Consider the following 13,613-nt stretch of genomic DNA (forward strand, 5'->3'; position numbering starts at 1 on the left):
GCAAGTAATGACAAAATTTAATATTTGGCAAAAGGTAGTTCAATATGCCAGGATGTTTAATAACCAAACTGAGTAAAATACTGGCGTAACATTCCATATTAATTTGGATCATATAAATCATTAACCAAGCAGTCCATTAGGATCATTAAGTATTTTTTTAAGGATTAAGATAATTAACTGAAATCATTTCAGGTTAAGCTCCATTCATAATTAACTAGTTTTAATAAGAAAACTGTAGCACTTATCTATGAACATCTATAGAAATAGTCAATATAAGGAATTACTGGCTGCTTAATTAAATAAGGGTTCAAAACGATTGTTTTACTAAATTTTCAACAGAAAACTGATTATTGATGAAATATAATATAAAGTCACCTGTGGGTAAAGCTGGGGATATCTTTGGAGAGGTGACAGAAGGATGCCCAAACTCCACTGGAACATTTGAATGTGACTTCAAATCAGTAGAGAGGTCCATGTTAGAGGGGAAATCCTTCATCATATGTGATGACGCTTTTGGAGAAATATTCAAGGGGTCCATCAGACCTGGGTAAAAGTGGGAGCTAGAATTGATGTCATCTCTATTTGAGAGTGCTTTTAGACTTGCCATGTCCATACTATTATCTAAAGGGTGTGATATGAGACCATCTTGATGACTGAGGCTGAGGCTGAACATTTTTCCTTCTGAAGACGAGCTCTTTGAAAGCGTGGCTATGGATGTGAACAAGTTTTCAGTGGTACTGGGGAAAACTTTCTGAGGCGTTGACAATAACAAATCCATATCTCCGGAACCCTGCAAATGACCTGATTTGACAGGCGACAAAAAACTGTCCGCAGAAAATGATGGGTTAAGATCCATTGATTCTCGCGAAACAAATGGCTGAAAAAGTTTTTGCTCTTTTCCCATCACATCCAAGGGCAGAGATTCCGTAACTGTTACAGGTTTATCGTGTAGTTTCTTTGTAGGGGAGAGTAACAAGGCTTCTAGTGGGTCAAAGTTGGATGGGTGAGGGGGAAAGTTTTCCTTTACAAGTCCAGACGCTGACATGGACGTTTGCTGTTGTTGTAATGTCGATGGTTTACTGACTGAAGATTCTTGTTTCTGTAAGTCTTTGGGAAAAGTCGAGAGGTATGAAACACTGGAGCCTGAGTTTCGAGATTTTGTAGGCGCTGTTTGTGATCTGCTTGAAATATTAGCTGAAGATGCAATTGATGTTACTACATTGGAAGAATTGTGGGAAGATTTGGTGGTGTGTGTCCTGCTCTTTTTCTCTTTAATGTTTCTTGGAGCTGATACTGGCACCTGCTGCAGATTAGGAATCCCGGCATTGGAGAGTCCTGAAATATCAATGGAACATTCATGAACAAGATAAATACCTAAAATCTATGTTAAGATATAAGAGGTTCACTGCTTAACAATATAGCATCAGAACACAATTATAGCAAACCAGAACATGATGAACCTTACTGCTGACATGAATAACTAACCATCCCAGAAATCAAATACAATAAAAGAGGAGGGCCATAGGTCCTCGTCTGCTTACATGAGATCCAACATAGCCATACTGAAATAATGTAATGTAATTATATGTGATGTTAGTGTAATAAATGTCACTACTGGCTCAGTTTTGTAACTCTTAGGACAAAGACTTCATTAAGGTTGAGATATTATTGAAACAAGTGTCTTGACCAAGTTGGACAAGTAAGCAAAGAAGACTGACTGTTTTGGACCAATCAAATAAAAGTCTGGCACACATATTATTATTTACATCATGTATGATGTCAAACTGGGAAAACTACATCACCTCCTGGTAAGTTACATTAACAGACCATTTTAAAAAATTTCCAAGTAATTTATTATCATAAGAACAGAATGATGCTTTGATAAAGTTTCTTGAATTCTTGAAAGTTGTGGCTGAGAGGAATTTTTATGCTGTTTTATCAAAAAATCAGACATTTTACAACAATGTGTAAATCTGACAACAATGTGTAAGCTTGACCTTTGAGGTAGGCAGACAGGTTTAACACATTACATATTTAAATTAATACATATTATTTAAATGCAACAATATATGGCCAATGTGTTGCTGAGACAGAAATTTTTCAGCTGTTTTGTGTTAAGGGGTGTTGCTGCAGATTATTTAACAGAGAATATATTTATAGCAACACTGATGATGCTATTATCACAACTCAATATTTTTGTTATCAGGATCATCAGAAATGACCGAGTTGGTTCATAATACAATTGTCAGTGGTTCGATCCCAGGCGGGGTTAACTTTAAAAAAACTTTTTTTCTTTCTTTAATTTCATACTTGTTTTATACTGGAGCTCTTTTAGTTTAGTCCTGTTGTTGACAATTATCAATTTAAAGCATTTAAACACAAACTTCAAAACATGCCGAAATCTGTGAACATGTAAGTTATTAATGATTAAGGTCGAGTTTGATACTGTATGGTATTATGTTTGTGATTAAATATTGTTTTTTATTAATGTCTTTTGGTAAGTTGTTGTGATCCTAGTTAAGATTGTAAACAATTTCTAATGTTTATGCATATTTCTGACAATCTATGTACCGGTACTTGGGTTTTGTCTTATTGCTGTTTTTTTAAATGAAATTTGAGGTCTAGACGGTAGGGATAATTAAAACAAAAAATATCTGTTTAAAGTGCTCTGTTAAATGTTATGTGGTTAAAATAGTAAAAAAATTATGTTTTTATGGGTGACATACAAATTAAAAAAAAAAAAATTCTTAAAATTTAACTTGTGTACTCCATTTTATTTGTAGTGTGTGGTTTAATTAAATGGCATATGATGCATCTTAGCTTAAACTAGAAATGGCGCGGCAGAGGCCGACGCGTATCCCCACGCCGCATGTTTGACCCAGGGGCGCCCCAGGGTTGGTAATGGGGCCATGCATAGTTGAGATTGACTGTATTGTCATAAGAGATGTTCAGTATAAATTTGAAGTAATTCGGTGTAGAAATGAAGAAGTTAATGTAAAATAACCTAAAAAATGAGTGAAAACTATACCCTAATTTATCCTCCTCATCCTGCTCTCCTAACAAATCTAATACTGAATCAACTTCACTGACGTCCATTATGTACATGTCATCCTCATTGGAATGACTTATGAGATGGCTGAACATGCTTTCTTATAGCAATCTTCTTGCTTCTGTTTTGGAAAAGTTATGTTTTGAGGTTAAATGGTTGACTAAATAGTAGCGTCTCAGAAAGTTTCTATTGCAATCTTGTACACAACAATGAAAATGTTGAATTTCATGTCTGTCTTTGATGTGCCTGTTCAAAGTCCATCTTGCTTTAAATTGTTTTTCACATTTTTCCCACTTGAAAATTTTGACAGATTTTCAGTAATGAGTCTAAAAGTGTAATTGAACAAATTGAAAGTTTCAGCCCTTTTAAAGATTCTTGAGGCTATGCGTTTCTCATGCTTTTTATGCTTGACTGCATTCTATCTCTTCTCTCATATACAGGTGTCCCTTTGCGCCAATATTTTATAATCCCCTGTATAAACATTAGATAGATGAGCTAAACCATTTCACAGATGAGTTAACACAAACAATTGACTACTAAATACAATTCTCTGCGCCACTACTGTGTAACTCTATGTGTTTTCAATACACAAGCTTTATTGTTGAAAAATTCCATTGTCCGATGAAAATGCTTGCACTTCTTCTGATTGGGTAGATAACCACATAATAGATTTCGAAATCTAAACGCGGACCCTAAGTTCAAGGTCAAGGTCACAGTGGTAAAAAATTTCATGCGCATGGAAAGGTCTTGTCCAGATACACATGCGTACCAAATATGAAAGCAATATCTGAAGGGACACAGCAGGTATGAGCCTTTTTCGAATCGCAGTCGCAGATTTCGAAACCTGAACGCTGACTTCAAGGTCAAGGCAACAGGGGTCAAACATTTTATGCACATGGAAAGGTGTTGTCCAGATACACATGCATACCAAATATGAAAGCAATATCTGAAGGGACACGGTAGTAATGAGCCTTTTTCGAATCGCGGTCGCAGATTTCAAAACCTGAAAACTGGCCCCAAGTCCAAGGTCAAGGTCGCAGAGGTAAAAAAAATTATGCCCATAGAGTGTTGTCCAGATATACATGCATACCAAATATGAAAGCAATATCTGAAGGGACACAGTAGATATGAGCCTTTTTCAAATCCCGGTCCCAGATTTCGAAACCTTAAAACTGACCACAAGTTCAAGGTCAAGGTCATAAGGGTAAAAAATTGTATGCGCATGGATAGGTGTTGTCTGGATACACATACATACCAAATATGAAAGCAATATCTGAAGGGACACAGTAGTTATGAGCCTTTTTCGAATCGCGGTCGCAGATTTTGAAACCTGAAAACTTACCCCAAGTTCAAGGTCAAGGTCACAGAAGTAATAAATTGTATGCACATGGAAAGTTGTTGTCCAGATACACATACATACCAAATATGAAAGCAATATCTGAAGGGACACAGTAGTTTTGAGCCTTTTTTGAATCGCGGTCGAAGATTTCAAAATCTGAAAACTGACCGGAGTTCAAGGTCAAGGTCACAGGGGTAAAAATTTTCATGCGCATGGAACGGTCTTGTCCAGATACACATGAATACCAAATATGAAAGCAATATCTGAAGGAACACAGTAGTTATGAGCCTTTATCGAATCGCAGTTTCAGATTTCGAAACCTGAAAACTGACCCTAAGCTTAAGGTCAAGGTCAGAGGGGTACAAAATTGTGTTCGCATGAAAAGGTGTTGTCTAGATACACATGCATACCAAATATGAAAGCAATATCTGAAGGGACACAGTAGGTATGAGACTTTTTCGAATCGCAGTCGCAGATTTCGAAACCTGAAAGCTGATAGAAAGTTCAAGGTTAAGGTCACAGGGGTAATTTTTTTATGCGCATGGAAAGGTCTTGTCCAGATACACATGCATACCAAATATGAAAGCAATATCTGAAGGAACACAGTAGTTATGAGCCTTTTTCGAATCGCAGTCGCAGGAAAATCTCTGACCCGGCCCCACCCCAACCCCCATAACTTTTGACCCAGGGGTCAGATCAAAATTCGGAATAGTGCACCGTCGCCATGGCCCTTGCTACATTTTGGGGGATTGGGACCTGGGCCCTTAGAGGGGGGGAATTTCGCGTCCTTTTCGGCGAAAGGGAGAACTTTAGAAGATCTTTTCACCAACCATTCAACACTTAAAATTGCTATATTTTAATGTAATTGACATAAATATACATTAAATCAAAGGTTAATAGCATGATACCAGCTGGCAACACAGGTATAAGTAAAAAAAAAAATTTTTTTTAGGGGAATTTTTAGCTGAAATAGGGGGAAAAAAGTATACTATTTTAAGGGGGGAATGGAGCCAAACTTCGGCCCCCAAAACGGCCAAACAAGGGCCCTGGTCGCACATATGCTCATAGCTACCATGTGTGTAAGTTTCAAGGTTCTAGTGCTAATAGTGTAGGAGATAATAGTGGCCAGGACGGACGGACAGACAGACGGCGGAGATAAAAAAAGCGTGGAGATAATAATATCTACCAGTTGCCGATATCATAGGTTATTAATTATTTTTACGCAATTAGAGATTTTTCAGTTTTATTGAAAAAGTACATGTTATATAATGGTGAATAAAATCAAAACAAGGCCGGTGACCCTATGTTTTTATTTCATTTTTCATATACTATTTGTATGTATATCTTAAATATAAATTTTGGACAAAATCTATTTGATGGAAAAAAATCAGAAAAACTGCAGCAACACCCCTTAAATGTAACCTTATACAGCAGTGAGCTGGATGAATGCAGAGAAAATGTGACTTCTTTTTGTCGCCTTCTTTAAAGAGGGGCATACAACACTGTTCATAAAAACTATAACAAGGCATTCAATTTTATCAATAGCCCTTATTTGAAATACAACATATCCCTTGTTACAAACAACTTTTTATTCCAATTGACGCGTGTCTCATCATTACATGAATATTTGCACAATGACAGAAGATATGAGGTCACTTTAGTTTGAATTACAATACATAACCCTTTAAATTTAGTTGATTATTCTTTTTACTGCAAGTAAATTGGCAGCAAAACCAGTTTAAACCTAGGCCACAACAAATTGTTCAGATACATTATGGTATACCGCCAAAAACATTGGAGGAAGCAGCTACATGAAAATAAAAAACAATATTTATATTCCTTTAAGTTATAATCAAAGACTAGGTAAAAGCTCAGAATTAAAAATATATATTGAGTACATTTTTTTTGTTGAACAATTCTACCAAAAGCTTTAAAGTTTAATATTGAATTATGACATTTGCACTATTAACTGTTTAATCAAGATTAACAGCCTAAATGTATGTGGTCAAATTTCTTGGCTTAAGTGAATAGAAAAAACAACTTTAAAAAAGAGGGCCTGACAGGCCCAAAGTCGCTCACCTGAGATAACAAGATATTATTGGGACAAATCTTCTGACCAAGTTTCATGAAGATCAGAAAATACATGTGGTCTCTAAAGTGTTAACAAGGTTTACTATAGCCATATAAGGAAAAATGCCCTGCCCCCTGGCAGCCATGTTTTTCAACCAACCGGCATCATTTTTTAATTCTTCCAAGATATTATTGGGATGAATCTTCTGACCAAATTTCATGAAGATCGGACTATAAATGTGGCCTCTAGAGTGTTGACAAGATTTTACTATAGCCATATATAGCTATATAAGGAAAAATGCCCCGCACCAATGGCAGCCATGTTTTTCAAGCAAACGTAACCGTTTTCGAACTCATCCAAGATATCAATAAGACAAATCTTCTGACCATATTTCATGAAGATTGGACAATAAATGTGGCCTCTAGAGTGTTAACAAGGTTTTACAAAAGCCATATAGCCTTTTAAGGAAAAATTCCCCACGCCCTGGTGGTCATGTTTTTTAAGAAACCAAAACCATTTTTGAACTTATCCAAGATATCATTCGGACAAATCTTCGGACCAAGTTTCATTAAGATTGGAATATAAATGTGTCCTCTAGAGTGTTAACAAGGTTTTACGATAGCCATATATAGCCATATAAGGAAAAATGCCCCGCCTCTTGGCAGCCATGTTTTTCAAGCAAAGGCTACCATTTTCAAACTCATCCAAGATATCATTGGGACAAATCTTCTGACCAAGTTTCATGAAGATTGGAAAATAAATGTGGCCTCTAGAGTGTTAACAAGGTTTTACTAAAGCCATATAAGGAAAAATGCCCAGCCCCCTGGCGGCCATGTTTTTTAACCAACTGGCATCATTTTCGAGCTCTTCCAAGATGTTATTGGGATGAATCTTCTGACCAAGTTTCATGCAGATTGGACAATAAATGTGGCTTCTAGAGTGTTAACAAGATTTTACTATAGCCATAAATTGACATATGAGGAAAAATGCCCCGACCCTTGGCAGCCATGTTTTCAAGCAAACGTATCCATTTTCCAACTCATCCAAGATATCATTGAGACCAATCTTCTGACCAAATTTCATGAAGATTGGACAATAAATGTGGCCTCTAGAGAGTTAACAAGGCAAACGGACGGCGTACGACGGACAAAAGGTGATCACAAAAGCTCACCATGAGCACGTTGTGCTCAGTTGAGCTAAAAAAGGGATGAAATGGATCATGTAGGCCCCCCTTAAAATTCTTTATTTTTCAGTTATTGAACTAATTTAAGGTTCAGCTAATCCAACAAACAACTTATACATTTGGTGTGGCCCAAGTCTCAAGCAACAACTATTGTCAAGTGAGCCTACCAGGTGAGATGAGGTGAGCTGGCATGGAGATGGGGGAGGAGCCCGTGAGAAGAGGCGTGACACTGCTACTGGGCAGGCCATGGGACACACCCACCATCAATGGGCCTCCACCTGGCAGCACAATACCTGCAATCAACACATTGAAATATTGAAAGCTGCACAGCAATTTACATGATGCAAAAACATGCAAGCTTATTCTGCCATTAATTTTAACATATTTATTTTAAAACTTATTTATTTCAGTTGGGTTGCATTGAAAGCCGAAGGCTTATTGAAACACTCTTAGTCTGTTTCCTGGGATGTACCGGTATTTTTGGGAGAGATCTATATAAAACGCTTCCAGAGTTGGGATTGAACCCATGACCTCCCAGTTGATAGAAGGATACCATATCCATTACTCCAGAAAGACCTCTGTGATTCGGTTTATGCAAAATAAATTGTTTGTCCATGATGTAATGATCATGATTGATTGTTTGTCTGTTGATTTTTAGAATGTACAAGTTTTTTATTTCTATATTTTTTTTATATAATAAAATGGCCAGAGTTTTTAGCATAGGTGCGTTTACGCACCTATGCCTATGGTATATACCACATTTTGAAAATCCACATCCATCGGTTGCCCTTTATGAAGCCTTACCTGATCAAAAATCAGACGAAATATCTATTTAATTTAGTATATGGTCATTCTTACAAATTTTTTTTGGAAACGTTTTTCTAACATTTTCTTCCAAGAATATTGCTGACACTGTTTTTAGTGAATTTTTCTAAGACCGTTTTATGTCAAAAACTCTTCTTATAACCTAAAACAAATTTCGTTCGTAAAACAATTCTATCTGCACTATAAATCTCAATCTCCTACGCAGTGGCCTCCCTTATACTAGAAGTTACTGACCGGGCGAAGCAAGGGAAGTAACTGCTGTGAGGAGTTTCTATAAAAATCTGCATTCAGAAATCTGTATTCAGAACTCAATCTGTTGTGCACGTCTGCATCTAACGCTTACCACAAGTTTTACGACAAATTCTTGACGCAGACGAATAGGGTAGCGTCTATTTTCATTTGTGAAAAGAATAGAGAAAAGAATCGATACAGATCTGTCCGTGCTTAAATTTTGAAAGGCTTGGGTAATTATTTTTCATAAGCGTTTCAAACACTGATGTAAATGGAAAGATTATCTATTTAAATAGTCGGTAATTGTTTGAAATTATTGATTTGAGAAATTCGCGGATGGCGATATCGAACTACATTATACCACGTGACGCCATTCTTCCCTGTATCTTGCACCTATGCTTTTAACGCCATCGGCGCTCTCGTTAATTTAAGGGGGCCATCATGGCCCTCTAGCGCTGGACTGAGTTCAAGGACACCAATTCTTGAAGACTTTACTTTAATATTGCCAATATTAACATTCTGACCAAGTTTCATTAAGATAATAAAAAACATATTCAATCTCTATGGAATCAATTGATAAAATTTCTAGAAAAACAACCATTAAATGTTAAACTATCTCTCTTAGACATCAGTTTAGGGGTAAATACCTTCAAAATACAAGAGGTTAATAACGCTGTGAATTACATTATTATATATATGAAATATTTTATATTCAGCATGAAATGCAGAAAACAAACACCCACCATGAACTGTTTCATCAATTATTTAAAATTAAAGATTTTTCAAATTTAACAAGAGATTGCCAAGCAATATGGTCCCCTACCAGTGAAACTCCACCATGGTCAGTAATTATTATTTTTTGTTGCCATAGCAACCAGAATTTTTGACGTAGGCACACAATGAAATGATGTGCATAATCTCCATATTGCCATCTATCCATGTTTCAAGTTTCATGAAAAATTATTAAGACCTTTTAAAGTTATCGCAGGATCCAGAAAAGTGTGACGGACTGACTGACAGACAGACTGACAGACGGAGTGCAAACCATAAGTCCCCTCCGGTTTCACCGGTAGGGGACAAAAAGAAATAGCCCTCAACAACGATACACTTCATATATTTGAACTTAAATGGAAACACATTAAACTTTCATAAAAAGTCCAGTTTGCTTTCTTCCCACTTTATGCAATTCATATGTATTCATAAGTATTCTGTTTTTTTTTAAAACAACTATCACAAACAACCAAAGAAAAAAATAAATGTTAACTTATTTTTTAATAAAAAAGAAACCACAAGGTCAAATAGTATATATTAGCATACATGTATCTTGTATAACATGTTTGAACATTATTGATGCTACGTGGTATCACTTTGTTTCATTACCATATACATGTATACATTGTATGTCATATATTGAATAAAAAAAGAAAGAAAAAAAAAAAGATAATAAAAAAGGCATCAATAGTGGCTACAAGGTTTGTATTACGATTTGGCCTAAGGACCTAAATTTTTGACACATGACCCAGATAAGAACGTGGATTAGATATTGTCAAGTCAAACATTTTGACCAAATTCCATCAAGATTGGGTCATAATAGTGGCTTGAAAAGTTGAAACAAGGTTTTTCTTGGATTCGACTTGGTGACTGATCACAGGCGTAGTGCCAGTATTCGGCGCCCGGGTACGATGCATTAAAAAGCAAGTCCAACATCAATACAATGAACCCTTTTCAGGCACCCTCTCATGTTGGGGCTTGGGAAAAATTGCCCCGCTGCCCCTGCCTCTCTACGCCTCAGATGTGACTGATTTTTTTGACAAATATGACCCATATTAAAAATTTGTCCATATTATTATTAACATTCTGATCAAATTTGGCCTCTAGAGTAATACCAAGCTATAAGTCGATGCCGGACACCAGACACAGGGTGATCACTAAAGCTCAACTTGGCCAATTCTAGGTCTGGTAAGCTAAATGTAACAAACCTGCAGATACATATTTACATTTATTTAATTGTTTTTAAACTTAATTATTTGTTTTATTATTATAGTAAGTATATCATCTGGAATGCTTGACATCAACCAATCTTGAACTTTAGAGCCTATTCTTCTATTCATCTTTAAACATTGCATTAAATGTGGCAATTCTATTCATCATGAAACATTGCATTCAAGATTGCAATCTAAATAGGCTTAACTGCAAAGTGTGTACCATATCAGATTGGAAAATAACAATAAACACAGTCATAAATTCCCAATACCTCTCCAAAACATTGATCAGGCCATTTAAATATCCAGTTCAGTTGACTGGAAACAAATGTATCGGAAAATCAATAAATCTATACATCTATTCTCTTTCAAACAAGGTTTTTAAGTTACTTTGAAAACATACTAGAAATAGCGGGGCAGAGGCTGACGCATATCCCCATGCCACATGTTTGACCCAGGGGCGCCCCAGGGTTGGTAATGGGGCCATGCATAGATGAGATTGACCATATTGTCATAAGAGAAATTCAGTATCAATTAGAAGTGAATCGGTGTAGTAATGAAGAAATTATAGTAAAGGCAATTTTGGGTGGGCTTGGCCTATGTGGGCGGGGCGCCCCAGGGTTGGTAATGGGGCCATACATAGTTGACATACATAGTTGACCGTATTGTCATAAGAGAGGTTCAGTATCAATTTGAAGTAAATGGGTGTAGAAATGAAGAAATTATAGTAAAAGGCAATTTTGGGTAGGCGTGGCCTATGTGGGCGGGGCGCCCCAGGGTTGGTAATGGGGCAATGCATAGTTGAGATTGACTGTATTGTCATAAGAGAGGTTCAGTATCAATTTGAAGTGAATCCGTGTAGAAATGAAGAAATTATAGTAAAAGGCAATTTTGGGTGGGCGTGGCCTATGTGGGCCCCAGGGTTGGTAATGGGGCAATGCATAGTTGAGATTGACTGTATTGTCATAAGAGAGGTTCAGTATCAATTTGAAGTGAATCCGAGTAGAAATGAAGAAATTATAGTAAAAGGCAATTTTGGGTGGGCGTGGCCTATGTGGGCCCCAGGGTTGGTAATGGGGCCATGCATAGTTGAGATTAACCGTATTGTCATAAGAGGGGTTTGGTATTAATTTGAAGTGAATCGGTGTAGAAATGAAGAAATTATAGTAAAAGGCAATTTTAGGTGGGCAAGGCTTATGTGGGTGGGGCGCCCCAGGGTTGGTAATGGGGCCATGCATTGCTGAGATTGACCATATTGTCATAAGAGAGGTTCAGTATCAATTTGAAGTGACTCGGTGTATAAATGAAGAAATAATAGTAAAATGCAATTTTGGGTGGGCATGGCCTATGTGGGCGGGGCGCCCCAGGGTTGGTAATGGGGCCATGCATAGTTTAGATTGACCGTATTGTCATAAGAGAGGTTCAGTATCAATTTGAAGACAATCCGTGTAGAAATGAAGAAATTATAGTAAAAGAACCTAAAAAAATGAGTAAAAATCTCTGACCCGGCCCCACCCCAACCCCCATAACTTTTGACCCAAGGGTCAGATCAAAATTCCAAATAGTGCAGGGTCGCTCATATGCTCATAGCTACCATGTGTGTAAGTTTCAAGGTTCAAGTGCTAATATTGTAGGAGGAGATAGTGGCCAGGACTGACGGATGGACAGACAGACGGCGGAGATAACCACAATATCCCCACGCTTTTCAAAAAGCGTGGGGATAAAAATATATGTAGAATTACAATACAATACACATGCATAAACTTTACAAAGAATCGAAGTAATAATAAACAGTTTTGAATAAAGTTTGAATAGTTGCTGGTTTGTTTAATTCATTATGACAATATGGAAACATGCTTAATAAATTTACCATAAAAGATATTAAACTGCATTATTGAAAGCTCAAAGGGGCAGAAGAAAGTATTAAAAGTAGAAAAAGGGCAGCATGGGGAATAAACAAGATAAAAAGGCATCAACCCATAGTCATCACAAATGACAATATTTTGTCCAAAAACCCTTTCAGGGCATTTTTTTTTTAATTTTGCAGGTGGAAACTCAGCCTTATTTCCCCCAACAAAAACTATATTTTTCCTACGTTACACAAAATTCTCCTCACAGAAAAGAACATTATCTTATTAAGCTGTATAATATGAATTATTCAAAAGTCAGTTTATTTGTTTAACACAATTAACAAAAACAAGGGTCTGCAGGTTTTTTTTCCCTTCTTTGTGACCCGCCGAAAAGCTGCCCGTTCCCCTCGGATTTTTTCCCCCTCAGCAGGTGCATTTTCCCCTAGATTCATCCCCCCCCAATTTTTTTTTTTTTAAAACCTTTAAACATATAAGTTAACCTGATCAAGTGTAGAAAATAGAAAAAATATTGCATAATTAAATTATCTGTTGCCTTGAATTTGTTTTAAAAACAGTAAAATATGTTAAATTGGTTATTTAAGACTTTCCTTATTTTCCCCAAAATTGGCATTTCCGGCGATTTCTTTCCCTTCAAAAAAGACCAGACCCTTTCACCAAAATCAGATAAAAAACCCTGATCTGTGTTTCACACCCATGACACTGGTTGATGTAACAATAACTGTGTTTGTTTAAAATGAGATAAAGAAAGGGTATCTGTGCATGAAAAAAAGATAACATCTATGTTACATGCACCTGTCCTAGACAGTTAGAGGGAAAGAACATTTCATTATATACATGTGACTCGGCATAAAACTAGAAAAATGTCAGTAAAACACACAGATGCCCCCCCACAATGCCCCATACTGCACCGCTTTGATTTATTTTATTTATGTTTTCAATTATATCCCTTTAAAAAAATATTACTTCCCTTGTAAAAATGATCTGTGCCTACCAAATGATAAATAGAAATTATCTCCCTTTAAAGCTTGTTACTTTCCTTGGATTTGTTTTTTTGACCTTTGA

At 36.5% G+C, this 13,613-nt stretch overlaps 1 protein-coding gene across 1 annotated transcript in view; it reads right to left on the reverse strand.

The window, feature by feature from the left end:
- Nucleotides 1-13,613, reverse strand: part of LOC127882429 (uncharacterized) — a 31,414-nt gene that overhangs the window by 11,527 nt on the left and 6,274 nt on the right. Inside the window, exons 3-4 of the mRNA XM_052431060.1 lie at nt 7,810-7,935; nt 376-1,335 (exon numbers count right to left, since the gene is read on the reverse strand). Coding sequence (XP_052287020.1) covers nt 376-1,335; nt 7,810-7,935 — 1,086 coding nt within the window. The remainder of the gene's footprint in view (nt 1-375; nt 1,336-7,809; nt 7,936-13,613) is intronic.

The sequence above is a fragment of the Dreissena polymorpha genome, chromosome 5 (assembly GCF_020536995.1).
Source record: "Dreissena polymorpha isolate Duluth1 chromosome 5, UMN_Dpol_1.0, whole genome shotgun sequence".
NCBI lineage: Eukaryota > Metazoa > Mollusca > Bivalvia > Myida > Dreissenidae > Dreissena > Dreissena polymorpha.